We start from the raw sequence: 25,543 nt of genomic DNA, 5'->3' as shown, positions 1-25,543 counted from the left end.
TATAAGAAAATGGATGGTTGAGGAGTAGATATCCCTAAAGACTTGTTTTTCTCCACAGGACTCTGGGGCTTGGTGAATAATGCGGGGATTGCATGCCCACTGGCCCCCAATGAATGGTTGAACAAGGCTGACTTTGTAAAGGTCCTGGAGGTCAACCTGCTTGGCGCAGTCGACGTGACACTGCACTTGCTGCCTCTTCTGAGGAAAGGCCAAGGAAGGCTGGTCAATGTGAGCAGCATGGCTGGAAGACTTGTTTTTGGCGGTGGAGGCTACAGTCCTTCAAAATTTGCCATGGAGGCATTCTCTGACAGTCTCAGGTTAATCACACAGTTTATTTCAGGGCTCAGAGCTAGGAACAAAGCTAGACACCAAAGCCAAACTATGTGAGAGTCAGCAAGATTGTTATTGTTCAGGAAGACCCCTAACTGAACAATTTTATGGGTTTTCCATTTTTCTTTTTTTAAAGGCATTTCCTATTTTGATCAACTTTGGTAAGCAGAAATGGTTTAGAATCAGAGAACACTTCATTCTAGACATAGGAATCATCTAGCCTATGCATGCAGCACCCAAAGCCCCATATCTTCTTCCCCAAAACAAAATCCAAAGAGTAAAGGGAGATAATTCTTCCATAACTTTCAGGGGGGGGGAGTGGACGTTTCTTCTAAAATAAAGTATGAGATATGTACATCACTTGTTTTAGCAAAAATAAAACAAAACAACAGTTTTTTGTGGGTTTTTTGGGCTATGTGGCCATGTTCTAGAAGAGTACACAGATTTACATGGAAATCACACCTCCCAACCCAGCATCACACATACACACACACACACACACACACACCACTCATTTCCATGCCAGCATCCTCTGAAGATGCCAGCCACAGATGCTGGTGAAACATCAGAAACAAATTTTTCTAGAACATGGCCACATAGGCCGAAAAACCTAAAATTATGGATGCCGGCCATGAAAGCCCTTCACAAAACAAAACAAGTTTTAAAAAACTGGAAGTGATATCCTGATCACTTTGGGGTTTGCTAGAAGAGCTGGTGTGATCTGCTGCAAGTCCAGAAAGTGTGCGTAAAAGCCTTAGAGCTCTCTGAAGTCCCTATTCTCACTGTAGACCAGTAGTTCTTAACCATTGGTCTATTGTGGCTCTCCAGGTTTTTGGACTTCAACTCCCAGAAGCATTAGCCAGTTTGGTCAACAGTCAAGAATTCTGGAAACTGAAGTCCAAAATATCTGGAGGATGTTGGGACTCACTATTCTAAACCATCCATCTCATGGTTCAACATGTGACCCAGCTCCACAGAGAGTGAAGTTGTTCTTGCTCTGATGCCTCTCAGCACTCCCTTCTTTCTGTTTCTATCATTGCCAATCCTGCTGCTGATAAGGAGTGAGAGAGGTCTGCCATTTCCCTTCTATCTCAGCCCATCTTTATGGCTGTGTCCATCCTTTTCAGACTGCTTTTTGTCTAAGAAGGTCATCATATTATGTGTCTGCACTCTAGCCCATATCTAATAGTATATTCCAGTTGCAGACTTTGCAGTAGTGCAGAGAACTCATTAAACATCATGTGTGGGGAAAGGTTAGGCCAGCGGATGTTTTCCTTTGGTTGGCCCAGTTTAGTTCTCCCTAGTTTAGAAGCCAGCTTGGTGTAATGGTTTGAGTGTTGGACCACGACTCTGAAGAACAAGGTTTGAATCTTTACTTGGCCATGTAAACCCATTGGATGATCTTGGGCAAATCAGTCTCTCTCAGCCTCAGAAGATGACTATGGCAAACCTACCCAGAAGAAATTTGCAAAGAAAACTCCATGATAGGTTCACCTTAGGGTCGCCATAAGTCAAAAATGACATGAAAGCACAACAACAACAAGATTTAGGATTATATTTCAGTTTCCTTGATTTAAAAGTGCTCTGATAGGGTGTCTGTGCTGGGGTGGAGGGAGAGATTCTACCTCAGGAAAGACTGTTCCTTCTTCAACTGCTGATTTTTATTCTAGGCGTGAACTATATCCATTCGGCGTTAAAGTCAGCATCATTGAGCCAGGTGGTTTTAAAACAGGAATTGGTGCTCCTGTACCTGACTCCCTCAAAATGCTATGGAGCAGGCTGCCTGATGAGGTGAAAGCAATCTATGGAGAAAAGTACTTCAAGGCCTGTGAGTACTGTATTATTATATTTTTTTAAGCAAGGGGGCAAATACATTGAGCCTGGGATGGTGAAACTGGAAGGACTGTTCTTGGCTAACAAGCAAAACTCTTTTGAGAAGCCAGTGCTATAGTATATAAAGCTACTGGATGCTATAGTTTTCCAGATTCTGTTTCTAGTCCACAGTGGTATACGTCTGCTGGGGAATAATAAAAAGTCATAGTCTAAATGGACTGAGGATGCATCTACACTGTAAAAACAATGCAGTTTGATACCACTTGTAACTGCCATGGTTCTATACTACAAAGGGCTCTTTCACATGGAGGAGGAGAGCGTTATTAAAACATTATTAAATCGTGCTAATAGCGTGATCGGTGCGGGGGGGGGATGATCACACCCATGCCTGCTTCTCTCATTCGTGTCCTGTGCATAAACTGTAATGGATGTGTCATTGGGTAATAACAGAAACTCTAGTCCATTATAGTTTATGTATGGGACACAAACAGGAGAAGTGCACAGGAGTGTGATAATCCCCCCCCCCCGACCATGCTATTAGCACGATTTAATCACATTTTAATTACACTTGCGTCCTGTGTGAAAAGCATTTGCAGTTTTGTGAGGCATCAGCACTCTTTGGTAAAGAAGGCCAGTGTCTTTTTAAAGTACACATCCCAGAATTCCGTAGGTTTGAGCTACAGCCCTTAAACTGCAATATTTCTACAATGTAGATGCACCTTTACTTCCCCAGCTCTGCTCTGATGCATGTGATTCTGCTCCTGAGAAAGCACAATACATCTTAACTCAGTCCTTCAGCTCCCAGCTGCCTAGATCCATCCAGAGATCTAGGATGATCTCATCATCACCATGACTTTGATCATGATCATGATCATTATGGTGATTAGGACAAGAAACAGTTGCTGTAAACTGAGAGCTACCACCGCTGCTTTTTCGAGCATCCCCATAGAAATACATTGATGTGTTTGAATGGTAAGAAGCCCGAGCAAGTATGTTTTTCCCACTTCTTTATTTGTTTACTAAAATGACTGCTGTCCCACACAGAGAGAGACGCATTTGCTGAGTATGTTGAATGCATTTTTACCATTTTTTATAGAAAATACATAAAACAATCCAGAGGGTAGATCGGTGTAGGCCATGGGGTGTAGCGCTCCAATGGCCTGTGGGAGTTTGCAATGGGCTGCCCACCCCTGGCAGCTGCCCTCCCCTGGCCTAGAACAAAGATGTTTATCACACTATGCTCTTAAAGAGCTACTATTCCAGTGTGACTCCTCTAGCAGCCTCCTGTTGCATGCTGGGATTGGCAGTTTTAAGGAGCTGAACTTCTCTGCCTGAGAATTCTAAATACCCCTCCTTAAAACTGCCAATCCCAGCATGCAACAGGAGGCAGCTAGAGGAGTCACACTGGAATAGTACCTCTTTAAGAGCATAGTGTGATAAACATCTATGATGTTTATCACACTATGCTCTTAAAGAGGTACTATAGTGACATTCAGGATGTTGTAGAATGGCAGACAAATGGCAGCCCTCACCACAAACAATCTGTAGTGATAGCAATAGCATTTACATTTCTATACCGCTTCATACCGAACTAAGCAGACTCTGAGTGGTTTATGTAAGCCAACTCGCCCCAACAAGCTGAGTACTCATTTTACCGACCTATGAAAAGATGGAAGGCTAAGTCGACCCTGGAGCCCTCTAGGATTGAACTTACAACACTGTGAACGTAGAACTTTGTGGCTGCAGTCTTTAGCCACTGTGTCACCAGGGAAATGGCCACCAAGAAATACAGAAAGCAGGCAAGTGTAGCTTTGCCTTTAGCCAATAAAATTCATCCCCCCCCCCCCCCCCCCCAAAAAAATACCCTCAATTCTACCTCCCAGGACCTGGATGGAAAAGAAAGGGGCAACAGTAGGGAGTAATGCATCTGACCACTCACCACTCCACCACCTGAGGTAACTGGCTCATTGAGCTTGGTGGTATATTCAGCTCTTTTGAACAAAAAGCAAATTCTACCAGGAGTTGATGTCACCAGCTGACTTTTCCTTTTTTCCTTCCTTCCTTCCTTCCTTCCTTCCTTCCTTCCTTCCTTATGTAGTTATGAAGATGTTCACAAATAACAAAACACACACGAACAACTACTACCCAGTTACGAATGCCATGGAGCATGCACTGATCTCCTGCTATCCTCGCACCCGCTATGCTGTAGGCTGGGATGCCAAATACCTCTTCATCCCTCTCTCATTTTTGCCAGCCTCCTTTGGAGACTATTTTGCCATTTCTTATTTTCCAAGACCAGCAGGAGTTCTCTCTGGATTGTAGATGCTGCATAAAGAAATTTCCTCAAATGCCACAAGGAATTATGACCACAAGGAATTATTATTGCAAGGCATCTTGATTCTGTTGTCTGTTTTAATCCCTTTAACAGATGGATAGCAAGTGTAATTGTTGCCTTCTACCTTTCTCTGATGGCTTGGGTAGATATGGGGCAAAAGTGAGCAGGACTAGTATTTAACATAGACCTTCCATGTCAGAAAAAAAAAATACCAGGAGAAAACCACCATTTGTACAGGGCCTCCTGAGAGGCATATGTGGGAGGATTTCCTTCTATGATGCTCTCAGATTGTGGAATAACGTACAATAGTCCTTCCACATTGGTTGTAGTTAGGGTGAAGAACCCCCGTGAATGTGGAAAAAACACAAATTAAAAAAACACTTTTTTTTTACCTAAGAGAACACCTCTCTAGGAATCTCCAGATCTTCCAGTGCAACTCTATGGTCAACATCTGCCAAAAATTGATAATAGAATCATGCTGGAGGACCTACAAATGCCTAGAGAAGTGTTTTCTCTATGAACTTCTAGCCTCTCCAGCACAACTCTATGGTCAGCTTCTGGCAGAGTTGTGCTGGAGGACCTAGAGATTCCCAGACAGGTCATATTAATCAAAACCACAAATAATCAAACCTGCAAATGTTAAAGCTACAAATGTGAAGGGACAACTGAAGCATTCGCATCAGTTCCCACTCTTGTTGCCTTTGGGGAAAATGTAAAGAAATAACTTTTCAATTCAGCAGTTTAAACTGTTTCTATATTTACTGATAATAGTGATAACTGTATTTGTTACATTGCATTTTGGACTGGTTCGATGGCTTGATTTTTTAAAAAAAAAATGTTTTCCAGTTATATTGTCAGGGCCACGAACGAAATGAAATAAAAATATTAACAAGTATACACACTCATTGCCTGTTTTTAGTCCTACCACTGTGGTTTCATTAAAAATGGACATCCTTGATTAGTTTGCTTCAGGGCGGAAAACCCTTCAAGATTTCCATTGTGCTTGTGATCATGTGCAATATAGCGAGCAGTTATTTGGCCTCTTTCCTCCCACCCTGTTTTAGTACCCTGATGGTAGGTCAAAGAAGTAGCTTTTACTCTCAGGCTATGATTCTGTGAACTGGTCTGAGAGTGTACAATAAATCTGGTTGGACTGTGATTCTCTCTTGAGGCAGTTGTGTTGTGAGACCACATCTACTACATATGCAGCAGGTTGAGGTGCTCGGGAGAATGGTCCCAGTTCAGACTGCATGCAGTGCCTGTCTGCAACCACTGTTTTCCAGTTTCCTGTTGCTCAGACAGATGGGAAAGGAAGTCAGTACGACTGATAAGGCAACTTGGTGAATGTGCCTTCATGCTGGGAAGCCTATCCAAATGTGCACATGCATGAAGATAACTCAGTGCAGCGAAATGATTCCCACACTCAAATATGCATCCAATGTGCATTTGTTGAAATGCTATAGCAGGGCGAATAGTTCATTGAGTCCTAGCTACAATGTTGTGTATTTTAAGTGTAAAATAACACTTTCATATGCACCATGTATCATCCTACCATTCTGCCCATTGTTTATCTGCTATTAATAGTTTATTTTAAAACTAATTCTAATTGTAACTTGTTTAATTTTTTTTTAAGTGGTGGGTATTGTAATATTAAGTATTGGGTGTTGGATGTTTTTAACTATGTAAGCCGCTTTGATTGTTTTATTACAAAACGTGGGTATAAATAAAAGTTTATTTTTATTAGTTTAGTTTAGGCCAGGTGGTAGGCAATATTGTTTGAGCGGGGGCGGGGTGCTGGTCCCCCGACAACTGGGGGGCGCAGCAAAAAACAATCATCTAAAAAAAATTTAAAAAATTAATCTATAATAAACCCGGACCAAAAATGTAGGACAAATTTCAAGGACGACAACTTTTTAAAAAAATGGGGACACGTTGAAAAAATTTGCTCGATTTTAAAAAAAAAAAGTTAATATAACTGCATGTTTGCCGGCTTCTCTACGACAATTGCCCCCCCAAAGGCCCCGGCGGCAATTGGCAGCAGGACTGGGCTGGGGCCGGTCCCAAGGCCTCGCCGGGCCGCATCCGGCCCGCGGGCCACAGGTTGCCTACCCCTGGTTTAGGCTATGCTATAATGTTCTGTGCACAATGTAAGCACCTCCCACACCTTGTAACCAAGACTAGACTTAGAAAACAGATCCAGCGATAGCTGTAGCAAAGTACAATAACATCCAAAATCCACAGAACAGCAATACTTTTGTTGGACCAATGGCACAAAATACATGTTGCAAGCTTTCAAAGCTCCACTGGCTTCTTCATCAGGCAAAAATGCTGAAAATCATACAGGAGAAAAATATTATAACAATGTTAGTCACAAGCCTGACTATTTTGTCAAAATGTGGCTGTTTTCAGTTCAAGTGGCATTCAAGGGACATTCATGCAAGAGGACCCTTGTCTTTCTGGCCATGCGGGCATTCCACGAAATAAAAAGTTCCATTAGCAAGACAAAAAAAAAAGAGATGTCCTTCTTGAGATCCAAGTTGCCTCTGTCCTTTGTGAAGCTACAAGCTCCTTTATTATAGCTTCAGTTTCATGTCTTTCTCAGGATCATTACAAAAGCTACCAAAAGACTATGTGTGTGTGTGTGCACCTTCATGTTGTTTGTTGATTATTGGCAACCCTATTATGGTAATTCATAGGGTTTTCTTAGGCAAGGAATACTCAGATAATAGGTTTTGCCGGTTTCTTCCGCTGAAATTCAGCCCACAGCACCTAGTATTCCTTGACAATTTCCCATCCACTTACAAACCAAGCCTGACCCTGCTTAGCTTCCACAAACAGGCAGGATCTGGTGATTCCATGTACTGTATATAGGCCCTACCAAAAGACCATATACAACACATAATTTAAACAGGTACACAATTTAAAATATGTATTGGTTTAGTCACAGTCCAAAAAAATGAGATGGAAACCACATTCATGTCAGCGCAACTGCTGGGGTCCAACAACCACTGTCAGCAACTCAAACAAGTCCTGGGGTTAAATCAGACCTTTGGAGCAGAGCTGGCAAATTTCCAGAAGCCTAAGCGTGGCTCCAAAGTCCAAGTTGGGATGACAGCAACTGGATGTCTTCCAGGAACTGCAGCAATGCAGGAACCTCCGGGGACACACAGCAAACCGATGCTATAGCTTTTTTCTGATAAACCACCAGAGAAACTAAGTCTCCCAAAGTGCTCTTTATTCACAGTGTGCCGCTTAAGCGGATCTCTTGCGGGAGTGCGTTCATTATACAAAACTAGATCTCTAAAACTCCAAACAATACCAATCCAACTCCTTCTACAAACCCACAGCACACCCTTGCAACCCCTGGGCTTATATAGTCTCCTGACCATGTGGTCTCCCAAACCCAGTGAGTTCAGGTGTGTAGCCATGTCATGTGCAATCTAGACACATGGTTTCATCATCCATGGCTACGTGCACTTGGGCATTGAAGTGTCCTTGAGCCAATGAGCTTCAGCTGTGCTGATCAGCCTTGCCACTCTGCTGAATGCTCATGGCCAAACACACACACATCAAGCATTTCCCTGTGTGCTGTGTTTTAACCCTTCAGATCCCTGACATACCAAGTTGGTCAAGGCTAAAGTCAAAGTAATAGTCATAAACCTGGCTCCTATTTTTGTACCTCCAATAAGTACCAAAAAAATTATGTTTATGTTTATTTTCTATTTAGGATGCAAATCTACAAATAGCATGGGAGATGATGAGATTCAAAGTTTAGGCTTTGTAGGTCTGAAAAAGACAGGCCAAATAAAGCAGCTTCTGGCCACTTCAGTGGTGTGGCATTTACATGGCACATGCCCCCAAAGTAGCCAGAAGCTGCAAGAGCTGGCTCCAAAAAGAGTGGATTAAATCTACTCCTGTTGGCAGCCCATTTAGGACTCTGGCAGCAGCCCGCTTCAGGACCATGCAGTCACCGTAGTCCCGACCCAATCGAGGCCAGAATGGCCAAAGGCCACTCCTTCCAGAACATCTGCTTCGCCCTCAGATATTAATTTTATGAAGCTGTGTACAAGATAATGGGCAGAATCAAACACTGGACTTCTACTGGTAGAGCTACATACTCCAATGGAATCAGAAGGTGGATGCTCTCTCCCTACTGCATTCACTTCTCATGTACCAAAAACCTACTCTGGAGATCTGAGAAGCCCTCCACAGCCCCCTTTCAGGAGGCCTGCAGAAAGGATGGCATTGTCCCAAGCCTGGGTGGTTTAGAAACCAAGAGAGTTAACTTGGCAAGTCCTATGAGCATTTAGCAAAAATCAGGAGTTTAGCTACAGTCAGTGCTTCAACAATCTTTGCATAGGTGCATATTGTAACCTCAGTTTACACACCCTGCTGAAATGATAGACAGAAAATATAGTCAGCAGCAGAGGGCTGCCCTGCACACATAAGAAGAGAGTAGTTATACAGTGAACGCAGCTCCATTCCTAGTCGGCTAAGAAGTAGGAATTTTTCTACTCTTCTCTCACAGCCACTAAGGACCCAGAGGCTGAATGCTCCTCATACTTCATGTCTGCAAGGTGACCAAAAAGCAAGAGAGTGGGATTACACTTACAAACTGCACTTTATTTGGTGTGTTGTCTCCAGTTTGAATATTACACACATGAATAGCTACATTCTTTCCAGATGTATTTTTATTACTGCTAACTGAGGGCTGGAGCAGCCAGGCAGGAAAACGTGGATCGATCCTGCATTTTCCACAAGTGGATTGAAACCCCTCTGTCCACATGGCCCACTCCCAGGGCGGGTCCAACACCCACAGGCAGTCCACACAGTGCGGCATAAGGCCACACTGCTGTTTTGTTTCCCTTGTGTCGCCTTTCCACCATGCATGTGCACTGTCGCAAAAAAACAACTCACACACCACCTGCGACCTCCAAGTACCTCCCATGTCTGCCCAGATGCCATTCCATTGACTGTCTGATTGGCCACACAGTCACAGATGCAAAGCACTGCCAGTAGAGAGTAATGGTGCATGCATCAGTACATTGATATGCAAATTCGCAAGGTACAATCATGAAGGCACCCCATACATGCCCCCTGTGTCTCCCTTCACTCCATGCCACCTTGGTTTGTGTATGTTGTAATTACATCCATTGTAGCTGTCTCACTTTCATTTTATTGCTTTGCTGCAGCCCTGTACTGGCACTGGGCTGTTTATATACTGTCACGAAGATGTGCATTTTCCATGTTAAGTCGGAATGTCGGTGCTTCTTTTTGCTCCAGTTTTTAGCCCCAGAGTGCAGCTTCATTCTACTTTACACCTGTTTTCACCTTGTGCATCATCGTCTAAACGCCCCGCCTTCAGAGCAGATGACACCATATGCCGATGATATCAAAATATTACCAGAAAATAGCAAAGACTTAGAACACTTATTGAAGAAAATCAAGGAAGAAAGTGCAAAGGCATGTTTACAGATCAACATTAAGAAAACAAAAATAATGACCACTGATGATTGAGATAAATTTAATGTAGACAATAAAGACATCAAAATACTTCAAGATTTTTTGTATCTTGGCTTGATCATAAATCAGAATGGAGACTTCAGTCTATTCAGATTTGGAGACTATTCAGATTTAATTACACACAGACCCAAGGTGGCCACCACCAAGGGCCAGATTTCATTGGCTCCTTTTTGCTTCACCCCATAAAGACATGTCACTGAATATCAAAATTTGGATGGTAGTGGTACAAGACAATTTTGATTCATTTTAATTTTTTAATTTTATATTTTACATTTTATTTCATTTTTATTTTATTTTGCCATTTCATTTTACATTTTATTTCATTTTTATTTTACTTAAAAATTTATTCTATTTTTATATTGTTTCATTTTATTTGAAATAATAAATTAAATATTTTTATTTAATTATATCTCTAATTTTATTCTATTTTGATTTTGAGTTATTTTTTATTTTACGGAAATTTTATGGAAAATTTTATTTATATTTTTAAAGTAAAATTATTTTTACTAAATTAATACTATATTTCATTTTTTTATTTCACTTTAATTTATATGTATTATATTTTATTTTATTTAAATTCATTTAATTCCATATATCATTTCTATTTCATTTTAATTTACTTTGAATTTAATTATTTTATTTCATTTTTATTTTTGTTTTTATTTAATATTTAATATTTAACTTTTTCATTTTAATTGTTTCATTTTTATTTCATTTTTGTTTTATTTTACTTATTTTTTCATATTTTATTACATTTTATATATAATTTTAACTTTATTTTTATTTTGAATTTTATTTTGAATTTATATTTTATTTTTCATTTTATTTATTCTAGTTTTTGTTTTTTGCTTTTTTGTTTTATAGTTCATTTTATTTTTGTTTTTTGTATTGTATTGTAATTTTTCTATTTTGTTATATTTTATATTTTACATTTTAAATTATTTTTATTTTACTTTTTATTTTATTTTACTTTATTTTATTTTATTTTTACTTTATTTTATTTATTTCTATTTTATATTTTATGTAATATTATTTAATTAAAATTTTAATATTGTTATATTTTTAATTTTTTTTAATTTTTGCTTTAGGTTACATTTTAGTTGATTATAGATTTAATATTTTATTTATTTTCAGATTTTATTTTATTTTCATTTTCATTTTATTTTATTTTTCAAAACAAAAATCCTCCTAACAGTGATATCTTTATTGGCCAAACAAAATGCACAATATACTTCTTGTAAGATTTTTTAAGCTCCACCGGCTTCTTCATTAGGCAAGATGTTACAAATCAAACAGGAGAAAAATTGGCGACGTTAGTAACATGCCTGCATTTTATTGTTTCTGTCCTTAGTTAAGATGGTATGAGGAGAGTAAATTTTGCAGACTGCCTCCTCCTCCTTCTGGTCATTGGGAGTTTTTCAGAGTCCAAGAAATTAAAAATCCATTTGCATATCTCCTTTCCTGTAAGGTCACCGGCCTGTTACATGGAGACGTAATGTGGTAAGTGTAAAAGTAAAACACACTAATCCAGTCCAAATTTAAGAAGAAAATTTTTTTACCTTGGTTGAAGGTCCCAGTCCACTGGCTTGTTCTTTAGGGTTCCCCTGTTGCAGCTACAATGTCATTCCTGCATATTTTCTATTTTATTTTTTGTTATCTTTCATTTTACTTTTATATATGTATTTATTTAGTATTTTATTTTATATTTCTTTCTTTTTCAATTTTATTATTTTATTTCATTATTTCATTTTACTTTATTTTAATTAAATTTAATTATTAATTTTTATTTTATTCTTTATTCTGTTTTAATTTATATTTACTTTATTTTTTAATTTTCTTTTACTTTATTGTTTTTCTGTTGTATTGTTTAATATTTTATTTTTCATTTCATTTTACTTTATTTTCTTTTTATTTGAATTTATTTATTTATTATTTTATTTTGTATATTATTTTATTTTTCATTTCTTTTCATTTCATTTTTATTTAATTTCATTTTTGTTTTACTTTATTTTTATTTTATTTTTTATTTTATTTGACTTTATTTTTCATTTCATTTTTTTGTTTTATATTTTATCTTATATAATATGTTATAAATCATTTTTATGTTTTATTTTTCATGTTTTTTGTTTTTTATTTTTACCTTATTTTAATTTTATTTTTATATTATTGTATTTAATTTAATTTTTTGTTTTTTTGTTTCATTTCATTTAATTTTGTTAATATTTTATTTCATATCTCATATTTTACTTAATGTGTTATTTTATTTTTATGCCCTGTTTTTCCACTGAGTTTTATTTCTTTTCTTTTCTTTTTTTTTTTTCTTTTTTTTTTTTTCCTTTTTTGGTGGGAGGGGGCAACTGGGGAGCTTCTCAGATGGATGACCCACTAGAAAGGTCAGTGGTGCACTGGTCCCAGGTCCTAGATCAGCAGGAGATGGATATGGAAACACTTGCCTGCCCCTGCATCAACACAAGGACTAACCTGGGTGAGGACCAGTACTACGATAGCATGGCTCTCCTTGGCCATCTGCTCAAGCCCCCAAATACAACAGCCCCACCATCAGGAGTGGGGTGCAGGAGGAAGCCAGAGATTGGTTGCTTTGAATGTACAATATAACAGTCAAATCAGTATCAAGAAATACACATTGTGGGGTGCTAGGATTGTCACCCCAGAGGAAAAGGGGCAGTAGCCTCAAAAAAGGGTCTACTCACTGATTGAAAAATGCTCTTCGAGGGCAGTGAATGAGAACTTTATCACATCATGGTGTTCTAGCATCTTTGAGGTGAAACAGATGGGCAAAATAAAGCAGTTTCCAGCCACTTTGAAGATGGGGCATTTAGATTATGCATACCTCGAAGGTGAGTAAAAACTGGACCAAAGATGCAATCCAGGGCTAAAACCCAGAACAAACAGAAGCTGGATAGTCCAACTCAAGGTGGGAAATCTTCACAGCTGCATATAAACTCCATGGTGCGAGTGCAGCATCAAGCCATGCCACTGTGTAATTCTTTTTTGTTGCATGCTCACCATGCATGCACACCATTGCACCAACTCACTGCCTGCAATCTCCAATTACCTCCCACGTCCACCCAGATGCCATCTCACTGCATGGCTGTTACATCAGTGTGCAAGTGATACATTGGAAAATCACAATCGTGGAGGCTCTCCATACATGCCCCTGCAACCCCCTTCACCCCATGCCCCGCTCTTGGACCATCTGTTTTGTCTATGTTCTAATTACATCCATTGGAGTTACCATACATTCATTTCTTTGCTTTGCCACAGCCCCATACTTACATTGGGCCCTTTATATGCAGGTGCAAAGATGCACATTTCCTGGACTAAGTTGGAGTATCCCTGCTTGTTTTTTCTTCAGTTTTTAGCCCCATATAAATGCCCGATCTTCAAAGTGTCTGGAAGCCGTTTTATTTGGCTCAACTGATTCACCCCAGCCTCAACAAATGAGATTTGACTTCCAAACTATTACATACTCATCTGCTTTTAATGAGTCCCATTACTACTTTAGATTCCTCACCTTTAACAAAATTTACTTCCAGATTCTGGTTGCAGATTCTGGACCTCAAGCCACTTCTTGTCTGAGAATATAGATTTTCTGTTCCTAACGTCCTCTGCAATTTGACTCTGAATGTGAGAAGGTACAACATAAACTGCATTCAAAAGATTCTTATCCTCTTATCCTTTATTAAGGCATCCAGCCTGTATTGCCTTGTTCTGGATGCAACATGCCTCTGTGATTGAAAATGGCATTGGTGATGCTCTGCATCATAAAGAAATGAAAAGGCTTGGGCAGCTGGCTCCAAGAGCTAAGCACAGGCTGATGACTTGAGAAATACTTACTTCCAAGTAAGAATACAAGAAGGAAATGACTACAAAACCTCTTTTCACTGCCCTTTGGAGGCTTTTGAATATTTGTTGATGCCTTTTGGACTGGTAGAGTCTCCTGAAGTGTTTATGCATTTGATAAATGAAACTCTCCATGACTCTTTGTATAATCTTTGCTGGGATTTTTAGATGTACTCCTAGGATATGGGCACTCATGTCAAATTAGTTAGAAAGGTAGTAAAAAAATTCTGTACAATCAACTGTATGTCAAACTGTCAAAGTATGAATTCCATAAACAAAAACTAGACTACCTGGGGTATTGTACAGCCATAGATGGCACAGAAATGAATCTGGAAAAGGAGTCCGCAGTTCTGAATTGAGAACCTCCCAAGACCTGAAAGCAATGGCAAAGCTTCCTGGCTTTTGCTAACTTCTATAGACAGTTTATTCATAACTTTGCTCAGGTGGCTCTACCTTTCACTGATTTGTTGGAAGCTAAAAAGAAAATAAATTCCAATGTAACTAAGCCCAGCATCAACTTCAAATGGCCTGTGGAATGCCAGTTGACCTCTGAGAATCTGAAAAAACTGTTTAGCACTGAACCAATTTTGAAACACCCGGACGCTACCCATCTGTCTCTGGTGCAGGTGAATGGGAATGACACAGCGTGGAGCAAAGTGTTGTTGCAATGGGAAAAGAGGGGACAATTACATCCCTGTGGCTATTTATAAAAAAAATATCTGGGGCATAGCTGCGGCACGGAGACAGATGGGAAAAGTAAGTTCACCCCTATGTTTTCCCAGTCCTTAGAGAGAACTCACTGACTGCATGGACTGCTTCCAAAATGGGACAAAAACTGACAGGCAGTCCGCACCTCCCCCCTCCCATTGCAGGGATGGATCCATCAAAATGAATCAAGCATGGCATAAAACTCTGCCATGGTAATAATTTCTTTTCTCTTCTGATGAAAGCACATGTCTATGTGCACACATGAATGCCCTGTGAACAGTCACCAGTTCCCTCCCTTGTCCCAACCAGCCGGCACCTTATTGGACGCCACCCGCCAGCCTCCTCCTCAATGGCATGATCACATGACTGATGGGCTACTGGTATGCTAGTACACCCAGTGACACATTAGCACAGGATGAAGGCCCCCTGTACATGTCCCCTTCCCCCCTGGCTTCTTGTTGGACTAGCCAGTTTGTTTATGTTAATATTTAATTCATTGTATTGTTTCTGGAGATCCAGTGTGGCATAGTGGTTTGAGTGTTGGACTATGACTCTGAAGACCAGGGTTGGATTCCCACCTGAGTCACAGAAACCACTGGGTTACCTGAGGCACATCACATGCCTTAGCCTCAGAGGGAGGTAATAGCAAACCTCCTCTAAACAAATCTTGCCAAGAAAACCCCATGATAGGTACACCTTAAGGTCATCTTAAGTCAGAAAGCACACAACAACAACAACAACAACAACAACAACAACAACAACAATTGTTGCTGACTTGCCATATTTCATGGCGTGTGCAATGGGGTGATGTTGCAGCTGACCATTCATGTGCATGTGTGATTGATTCACAGGTGGGTGACAAAAAAAATTATGAGCAGCAATGGAGTTGACAGCTCACTGGGGGTTATCCTGCTGTGGGGATTAACCCCAGAGCATGGCTTCATTGAGGTTTTCTCCCATGCTGCAAGGAACATAAATATAGCATATCAATAACAATAATATTGTTATATTATATAACATATATAAATATAAAATACAAAATGTAGGAAATATAAAAAAAAATAAGAAATAAATATACCATATTTAAGTATAAGTTGACTCTCAACTTTTCCAGTTAAAATATAGAGTTTGGGATATACTCACCATATAAGACTACCTCTCTTCCAGTGCACACCAAATAAAAATTTAAAAAGCATCAGGTAATTTTAATTCAAATGCTTATGACATGCAGGTATTTAGCAGGAAAACTTGTTGTATACAAAGCCTGCTTGGCTGGATTGTATACAAAGCCCGCAGATTCTCCAGTCCGGCTCTGAAGTTTCAGCACCCGCCCTATAAGACGAAATCTGGTGTATAAGACAACCCCCGACTTTTGAGAAGATTTTCCTGGTTTAAAAAGTAGTCTTATATACCAGAAAATACAGTAAATATAACAAAATAATAATAATAATCAAGGGTCTAGGGTTAAGATCATATTTGACAGATTTTTTTTTCATCTTACGGGAAAGAGTAAACATAATATTTGGGATATATTTCTCCAATTTTGCAACAAGGAGTAAACTTTGCTTTAAGGTTAGGATAAGGGTTAAGAGAGCTGTTCTGATCAATTTATAGTTTCGATTTCAATGGGCCTATGTGCATGAGCCCAAAGGCCTGTGTTTCCCCTGACCTCATGTCGTTCTGTCTCAAAGATGCAGGTCATTAGCCCTGGTTCTTGTCCTTGTCTATGGTTGGCATTGATGAAAGCTGGAAGTGAAAAATCTACCTATGTGAGCACCTATAAAGCATCTTTGGGTTCAGGGGGGTTGTTGGGCTGGCAGCTTGAGTTCTATGATACTCAGGTGCTGGGGACACCTCTCCCCTTTGGGGCCAGTTCTGGACATGTCTTTCTTTCAACCTTATGGCTTGAGGGGAATTGTGGTCAGAGTTAGTGTCACAGGGACCTCTGACTTCATCCATATGCCATACTAGAGAATGATCCAGTGCAGGATAGAGGTTCACAAAAATATCTGAACAAAGTGAGCCTGAGGTAAGCGCATCACCCGTGTATTGCCTCCTGTTTCCTGAGACACTGTACAATCCCCAAATAAATCTGTTCCCTCTCACATCAGCTACAGAATCTAAACAAACCAGCAGAGAACAAAAGTGAACTCCCTCCAGGTCATCAAGCCAATGAGAAAACACCTTCTTCAAATTGTAACTTAAATGTTCAAAGTTCATCAAAATCTTTTGAAACTTAAACAGCACTAGCCACTGGAACTTGAAAAAAATTGAAAAAAAGGTAAGGATGTCACATATAATGCTGCTAAGCTTTCTTTAATCTTGTCAAAGAATATTTAAAGGGTTATTTTTCTATTATCTTTATAAAGTGCTATGTTTTATATGTCTGCCAAACCCCCTTCTTAGGATGTGTTCATAATCAATTCAACATTGATTAATTACTAATTAATTAATTAATTAATTACTATTACTTACCTACTTAATATGACTATTAGATATCACTAATTTACTAATAAATAAATAAATAAATAAATTTATATTTATATTTACATTTAATTACTATTACATATCAAGCCAAGGTAGAGTGAATCAAACTGAAAAATGGCTTGGGCCCAGGGTATCTGATGGACCGCCTCTCCCCATATAATCCGCCCCGCACCCTCAGATCATCGGGGCAGCAACTTCTAAGAGTTCCGGAGGCCAGATTAGTTTCTACCTCCAGGAGGGCCTTTACGATCTCGGCCCCCAGCCTCTGGAACTCGCTGCCAATGGAGCTCCGCGCAACCACCTCCCTACCCCAATTTAAGAAGGGGTTGAAAACTTATTTATTCAAACAAGCCTACCCCTGAATCCTTCCCCCCTGAATATGTACTCTCCTCCCCCCTTCCCTCTGCCAGTATTAGACTGGCACGAGGCCTGTAATACTTTTTTTACTATGTTAGGTCTTATTGTGACATGGTTTTAATATTGTATTTGTATGGATGTATATTGTATTGCTGACCTTGTTGTACACCACCTTGATTGTAGAAGGGCAGTATAAAAATAAAAAAAATAAAAAATAAACTTTCTTGAAACTTTCAATTTGCAGTACCAGGCAAATTGCAGTAATGTGAAAGGATTGTCTGATTTCTCTTTGCAGAAGCTTACCAGAAGTCAAAACAGCAATGTGTAAAAGTCTTCACATCCAAAGTCTTTGCCTGTTTTCTGCATGAGACTTGTCACATATCCAGGTCTTTTCTCCTATACTGTATATGCTTCCAGATGTCATAAAATCTGACTCTAAACAACACAAATATGCACCCACATATAGAAAATAGATGAGTGTGGTGTAGCAGTGTGCAGAATGCATTCAGATGAGGAGCAGAACCTGCTGCGCAGCTCTCAGTTTTCCGTAGGGATACTTCTCAGTGTAGTTCTGCAGGCTGCACATACAAATGTCATGAGTGTTGGGTGTGGAGTGGGGACCCACCACAGCCTACCAGCTCATGGCATATCATGGCAATAATCCACCTCTGCTTTTGCATTCTTGATTAACTCCTTCCAGTTTGGGCATTAGAGAGGGCTATTTTGATTGAGATCTAACGGTACTGAAAGAAGTAACAAAGCAGAAACTGTTCTGCCAGTGCTAAGCATTCCAATACTGACTGTTAAACTGTAATAGACTATATTAGGTAATTCTGATGCTGCAGTCGGAATGAAATGTCATGACAGGGCATCATAAAAGGTCAGCAAGTTCTTCGTTATTTAATTTATTGCATTGCTTTTTAAAAAAAAAACTCTGCTAGAGTGGCTAGAATGCCCTTCGACTGGGGATTGTGGACATTTGTTGGTCCACCTCAAGCAGCAAAATGACATGAAAACATCTTCATAAGCAAATTCAGGCAACAAGGCTTCATGTCACAACATTCGTATGGCAACTGAGATCAAAATGGGTTGCTCAAGAGGGCAGAACCAGGCATCACCAAAACACAGATACAAAGAGCATCCTGTCGTATGCAACTGATGACCCAAGGATTCTAAAGTGAAACAGAACACTACTATTGATATTGCATAATAAACAGAGATGTGAAGACACACCCAACTAAAGGTGGTGGCAGGTTTGGGTGTGCAACGCCGGTACCCTGGTGAGATCAAACTCTTTACCCAAAAAGACTCGGAAGCTGAGTGTAAAGTTCAAAAAGGGGGGAAATTTAATTTAAAGGACAAAAATAAAGAGTTTTCTCCTCCCCAGCTCTAGACAAAAGGTACTTTACAGTTTCAGCAGCTTCAGGGTGTCATATTTCTGGGTCTGATGTTGGTTTGCTCTCCTCACTCAATGGAGCTGGTGCAGGGTCTTTCAGCTCCTGAATTCTTTATTCACTTGTTGTTGGTAACTAATTTGGCTGAGGTGTAAGAAATGCCCTTTCCGGCTGTCTGGGCCTGTTTGCCACCAAAAGACAGCTGTCTGCCTGCTCACAGCAAAGACTGCTCCCAAACTAAAAGCTATCAGCTACAACAGAGCATGCTGGGAAAGGGCAAACCAAACCTAGAAATAATGCAGGGGAATCATACAACTCCTCCCACAAATAATACAAAGAACTTTTCTACACTAAACATATTATGGCCTGAACCAATGTGAAAGAAAATGCAGGGGAAAGTTTCAATCAGTCCTGGCAGGACATCACAAGAGATATATAAGTTTTGCAGTGAAGAGTATGTGAGTTTTCTTGAAGGATCATAAGGAGAACCACAACTGAACTAGATCAATGCCATTGGCAGGCATTCTTTCAGGATAACAAGAGTAGTTTCCGTATAAAACTTTTCTGTATAAAACTCATAGTTACAAATAAAACACCAGCATCACATTGAGTACATTCCTGGAGAAAATAACATACCTCTTGTAAGGGTACCACAGAGCTGTAAACAGTATAGATTATAATGGTTCTTTCTGTTTTATTTGACACTAGATCTCATATTGTGAATGCTTATTCTCTGTGTTAGAATCTTTTAAACATTTAAGAAAACTGATCAGACATATTTTTCTTATTTCCCTTCACATTGTTCATTTTCTTCTTTGTAAGCTTTTGCCATGTGGCTCTATCTGGCTGCCCTCCTGGGGCTTTACTTCCTCCGCCGATGGTACCAGGAGAAACAAATTGTGGAGAACCTGACAGAGAAATATGTCTTCATCACTGGCTGTGACTCTGGCTTTGGGAACCAGCTTGCCAGACAGCTAGATGCCCGGGGGATGCAAGTGTTGGCAGCTTGTTTCAACCAGAAAGGGGCAGAACAGTTAGAGAATGTCACATCAGAGCGGCTGAAAACCACCATTTTGGATGTCACCAGCACAGAAAGTGTGGCAGCAGTGACGAAGTGGGTGAAAGAATGCATTGACAAGAAAGGTACAGTGATGTTTCCACTATAAACATACGCAAAAGGGGGGAAAACCCACATTTTTCCACAAGCAAGAGTCAACATGTGGTTCATGATATCTCTGAGGTCTCCTCCTTTTCTCTCGTTCAGTTTAGTCTGACTACAGAGTCGCAAAAATCCAGCTGCCCTGCCTTTTTCCTTACCTCTTAAAAAAATCCTGTGTCTACATTATGCCCAAAGTCATTCTAGAACATGGAAGGAAGAAGCGTGGTTGTTGTTGGTGGCAGCAGTGGTAGCAGTAACTGTAGCACTCACTTGCAAACTTAGTGAGTGCAAGATGGGTAGGGGAGACATCTGGTGGTATTGTGGCGCAAGTAGACAATAGATTGCTGACACTCAGAGTAGATATTTAGCCACAGTGGGATTTAGGTACTGTACGTTTCTGCATTTCATCCAATCTCTGTTAGAGGCCACCACTGGCCCATTTAGTCCAACTATGGGAATAGCATAAGCAAAGCATAAATAGGTCTCCTCTCTTTCTCTTCAGAAAGATGTGCATTCTGTCTGTACTTACAGCTTCCATGTAGCTGTTGGAACTACATATTAGTTATGAATGAGCCAAGAGGTTGGAAAGTTACTTCTGAGGGATATTAATCTCAGGAGGCCATAGCCAGCATTGCCATTGTACCCACGCGGAAGCCTGGGAGTACTCCAAAAATGTTGGTTTTCCAGATTTCATCCACTACAGGATTCTGTCTCAGTTCATTAACCCTAAGCTCAGACAAAGGCTTTCAGGTTAGGCCAAAAGAGGCCTTTGTTACAACACGAAGTAACCCAAGGACACCAAAATAAAGCCCCCCTCCCTGGGGGGGGAGCTAATGTAGCTTGCAGGTGACACTTTTCCAACAGCTGATTCAAATCTTTTCCAAAGGTAACTTAGGGACTGTGCAAACAGCCTCCAGCCACCCTTTTTTCAGCTAGATTGGTGCTGCGGCAACTGCATGCCACAGCCCCGATCTGGCCTTTCCAGGGCACAAAAAGAAGCTGCAAAAAGCATCTCCTTTTGCACCCTGGAAATGGCATGATAGCCATGTCCCCATGGCTATACGTACTCCAGTGCTGCATCGTGTGGACGCAGCGCTGGAGGAGCACCATGACAGGTGCACTATGAGGTGCGGCACCCGGCATCATGGTGTCCTGGTGGCAGAGCCATGACATGCATTTAGGGTTGCCATAACTCTGGACCTCCAAACTGGGACAAATGTAGGACAAAAGTAGGACAAAATTTTCAAATGTAGGGCACATTTTTAAAAAATGGAGGACATGCAAAAAAATTGATGATTTTTTAAAAAATGTTAATATAAATGCATGTTTCTTAGGCATGATCAAAATGGAGGACATTTTGGCATTGTTCCTAGACAGATGGCAGAAATGTACTACCCTTTCTAGCTAACCTCCCCCCCCCATTCCAAACAGCATATTTGGGCATTGAAGAGGAGGAAGAGTGGAAAAGGCAGAGGAGGAGGAAGAGGAGAAGAAGAAGAGGAGGAGGAGGAGGAGGAGGAGGAGGAGGAGGAGAAGAGATGGAGAAGAAGAGGAGGAGAAGAGATGGAGAAGAGGAGGAAAAGGAGGAAGAAGGAAGAGGAAGAAGGGGAGGAAGAAGAGGAGGAGAGGAGGAAGAAGAAGAGGAGGAAAAAGATGAAGAAGAAGGGGAGGAAGAGGAGGAGAAAGAAGAAGAAGAGGAGGAGGAAGAAGAAGGGGAGGAAGAAAAGGAGGCAGAAGAAGAGGAGGAGGAAAAAGAGGAAAGGCTCTTTCCCCTGCCTGGCTGCCTCCGTCGCCAACGGAGGAGGCCAGGCAAGGGAATGGGGCCTCGCTGAAGCCAAGCCCCAAACCCCTGCCTGGCTGCCTCCGTCGCCGTTTTGCCCCCACCCCCGGGATTTCCCCCCCCCCCAGAGACGGAGGCAGCCAGGCAGAGGTTTGGGGCTTGGAAGGCAGCCGTCCTCCAAGCCCCAGCCAAGCCTGGAGGACTCCGCGATCGCGGAGGAGCCCCCAGGGCAAGGCTGGGGCTTGGAAGGCAGCCGTCCTCCAAGCCCCAGCCAAGCCTGGAGGACTCCGCAATCGCGGAGGAGCCCCCAGGGCAAGGCTGGGGCTTGGAAGGCAGCCGTCCCCCAACCCCCAGCCAAGCCTGCAGGCCTCGCGGGGGGGGGGGGGGAGCCCCGGGGGCGGGGCCAAACCGGGGCGGGACCGTGTGGACCCGCCCCAAATCGGGAAAGTCCCGCCCCCAGGCGGGATATGGGAAGCCTACATGCATTGTTGAAATGCTACGCCCGGACTCCACCAATTTGTACAGGCTGGTCTGTACAGGCTCTTACTTCTCCTGGAAGCACCCAGGGGAAGAAGTGCACTTTTGCGGGTGTCAGAAAAGAGTCCGTCAATCAAAACTTGAGAAGATCAAGAACTGCACTTTCAGCTCACTACAAAGAAAAGACCAGCTGAATGGCTCCCTGAAGAAGTGATAACAACAGCAGAAAAATAAATATGCCTTATTAGCTTCATCACCCTAAGTTAGTCCCCTGAATGTGCTTTATTTCTGTATGCTCATAGTTGTGATGAGACTTCAACCACCTGGGTTCTAGACATCCTCCTCCTCATTTCATCTCCTCAGTTCTGTGATCAATCCAGAAGCTTGAAGGGCTTTATGTTGCTGGAGAGGGTGCTTGGGATGGGCTATGTCAGCGGTCTTTTCCATCTAACCATAGTGAGGTCCAGGTTTCGACAAGAATGCCTGTCATGTCAACCAGGAAATTCTCCAGATCACTCAATAATCCACCAAATTCCAAGTCCCTAAGGATGGACCAGTTGAATGGGCATATCACTTTTGCACAAGGGAAAAGCAACTGCTAAGCTGAATTTTCCCCAGGACATGGTCTGTAACAGATACCTTTGGCAGGAATAGCAACTGTTATTCTGATATGGTATGAGAAGAAATACTGTAACTCATTCAAGAAACATTCTATTCAAGAGAGGAAATGGGTCTTTCTCCACAGGGCTCTGGGGCTTGGTGAACAATGCAGGGATTGCATGCCCACTGGCCCCCAACGAGTGGTTGAACAAGGCTGACTTTGCAAAGGTCCTGGAGGTCAACCTGCTTGGAGTGGTTGACGTAACACTGCACTTGCTGCCTTTAGTGAGGAAAGCTCAAGGAAGGGTGATCAATGTGAGCAGTATGGCTGGAAGGTTTGCATGGAGTGGAGGAGGCTATAGTCCTTCAAAATTTGCCTTGGAAGCATTCTCTGACAGTCTCAGGTAAATCCCTTCCCCGGACAGACATCATCTCCATTCTTCTTCTAATGTTACCAAAAGGAAAGGGACAAGGAGCTGGGAGCACCTGGCCATCAAGCACCTTTAGAACCACATTTTAATATATAGGAGACCCTTGGTATCTGGGAGGTTTTGTCTCAGGACCCTCCATGGATACCAAAATCCGTGAATGCTCAAGTCCCACTATATATGGTGTCCCTTATATAAAATGGCAAAATCAAGTTTGCTTTTGGGAATTATTTTAATTTTTTGTTGGGGGAATATTTTCAAGCTGGAGATGATTAAATACATGGAAATAAATTTTGTGGATACAGAGAATAGACTGTTCTGTTTTCTAAAGCAGATACTGGGAAACATGAACTTTTTTTAATAGTAGTACTAGTAAAGCATTCTAACCAGAGTAGATATTGTCTTCTAATTACACAGTCCAGGTAGGTCAAACACTAATGCAGATTTAAAAATAGAAAAATCCTAAATCAGAGGATTATGACTCTTTCAGAGATGCTTTGGCCCACAATAAATTCAAAATGAGGGATTGGCAGCCTCTGATTGCTCTACCCATTTGATTCACAGGCTCTAGCAGAGGCTGCCCTGCAAATTATCATCAAATATTTTGGATTTTTGTTTGTTGTTATTTTTGTTTTTAATGCAGAATTTGTTGTTACACAAATGATACTGCACTATTCATATAATTTCATCCACAATCATTGTTCAAGCTGCCTGTCAACATACAGCGACCTCATGAATTTCATAGCTTTTTTAAGGCAGAGAGAGGTAATTTTATCAGTTCCTCTCTGAAATATGGCCCACTACACCTGGTATTCATTGGCAGTCTCCCATACAAGTATTAACCATGGCTGACCCATTAACAACCCATCCTATAGTCAGGGTGACCCCAATCTTATGGCTTTTTCCCTAGTAAAATCATGTTTCCCCAGACAAGGTACAACCTAGATAGTGTATCCAACAGTTCTGTTGTTCTGGCTCATTCATGTGAAAGACGTATTATTACCACAAAGAGGGCAATGATAGGCAACTGGCAAGTTGGAGAAAGGAGGACACAAGGACATACTCTCTCTTTTATCACTTATTTTCCTCTTAGGCGCGAATTACGTCCTTTTGGAGTCAGTGTCAGCATCATTGAACCGGGCAGCTTTTACACGGGAATAAATAAAGAAGTAAACAATTTCTTCAGCACTTTATGGAGCAAAGTGCCTGCTGACATAAAAGAACTATATGGGCAGCAGTACTGGAAAAACAGTAAGTCAAAAACAACCAGAGGCAAATATATGTACTGAGTAACGGAGACTGGCATGAGGAACTGGCAAAATTGAGCCTTGTCACATAACCATTACTTTAGAGGGTTCTTATTTATTTTTTATTTAAGATTATATTCTATATTCTTCAACACTCTGCACATAACGCATCATGTAATCCATCCTGGCTCTACCCTTCACTGGGATCTTTTAGACCTCATTCTTTTCAGGGTAGTGATTGTTTTATGATGTTAACCAAAAGTTGTCAAGCTTAGGAAAGGACCCAGCACTATCAAGCTGCACAATCTTAAAATCATGTCATGTAAGTTCATATCATACCTCTCCCTCCCCCCCCCCCCCCGCCCAACAAGAAAAGTGATTCCCAGATCTCAGGACCTGGTCCTTTCCCTCTGGGACTCAGGGTATGGGAAGGAATCTTAGGGTGAGAGAGTAGTCTTGAAAAGACAATATTATTTTATTGTGTGTGTCTGCCCCTGGTTATGTAAGCACCTTCACAGAAGTTGCTGTAGATTCTGCAGGGGAACATGGTCTGAAGTGTCAGGGATGATGGGAGTTGTAGCTCTTCACCTCTGGCTCTAACTCACCACCTTGTTATGCAGCGGAGCTGACCAGCTTTGGTCAGTGGTTAATGCTTTTCTTCCAAAGCAGCAGAGTTTTTAAAAAAGGCATTTGTATGTGAGGACTCTGTGGGCTGTCCAGATTTTGTTGAACTGCAACACCCCATCCCTTATCTTAGCATTGGAAGTGTTAGTTAGCATAGGCAGGAGTTGTAGTCTAACAGAATCTGAGAGGCCCTTGGCTTTAAAGTGATGGTGGTCATAGGCCAGCAATATATGCATCACTTTTAAATATCCAGGACTGTGGCACCTTGTTGTTGCCACTAACTGTCCTCAAGTCAATCCCGACTAATGGCAACCCTGTGAATGAGAAATCTCCAAGACTCCCTATCCTCTAGCAACTAAACTCACTATCCATTGCATCACACCATCTTTCTTGTTCT

At 41.0% G+C, this 25,543-nt stretch overlaps 3 protein-coding genes across 5 annotated transcripts in view; 2 read left to right on the top strand and 1 right to left on the bottom strand.

Moving 5' to 3' along the window:
- Positions 1-4,866, top strand: part of LOC121922267 (retinol dehydrogenase 7-like) — a 34,085-nt gene extending 29,219 nt beyond the window's left edge. Inside the window, exons 4-6 of the mRNA XM_042451476.1 lie at positions 59-317; positions 2,001-2,158; positions 4,262-4,866. Coding sequence (XP_042307410.1) covers positions 59-317; positions 2,001-2,158; positions 4,262-4,485 — 641 coding nt within the window. The 3' untranslated portion in view covers positions 4,486-4,866. The remainder of the gene's footprint in view (positions 1-58; positions 318-2,000; positions 2,159-4,261) is intronic.
- Positions 1-25,543, bottom strand: part of TAC3 (tachykinin precursor 3) — a 169,072-nt gene that overhangs the window by 101,877 nt on the left and 41,652 nt on the right. The window lies entirely within an intron of this gene.
- LOC121922269 (retinol dehydrogenase 16-like) overlaps positions 16,733-25,543 on the top strand; it is a 19,391-nt gene continuing 10,580 nt past the window's right edge. The window contains exons 1-4 of one of the 2 annotated variants that reach the window (XM_042451482.1): positions 16,733-16,874; positions 19,654-19,974; positions 22,993-23,251; positions 24,369-24,526. In XM_042451482.1, the coding sequence (XP_042307416.1) occupies positions 19,662-19,974; positions 22,993-23,251; positions 24,369-24,526 (730 nt within the window). In that variant the 5' untranslated portion in view covers positions 16,733-16,874; positions 19,654-19,661. Of the gene's footprint in view, positions 16,875-17,722; positions 17,824-19,653; positions 19,975-22,992; positions 23,252-24,368; positions 24,527-25,543 lie in introns of those variants that run through there. The other variant, XM_042451481.1, reaches the window with a different exon arrangement.

Source organism: Sceloporus undulatus, chromosome 2, assembly GCF_019175285.1.
Source record: "Sceloporus undulatus isolate JIND9_A2432 ecotype Alabama chromosome 2, SceUnd_v1.1, whole genome shotgun sequence".
NCBI lineage: Eukaryota > Metazoa > Chordata > Lepidosauria > Squamata > Phrynosomatidae > Sceloporus > Sceloporus undulatus.
The sequence above is the reverse complement of the archived record's forward strand: the minus strand, read 5'-3'. Positions and strand labels throughout refer to the sequence as shown.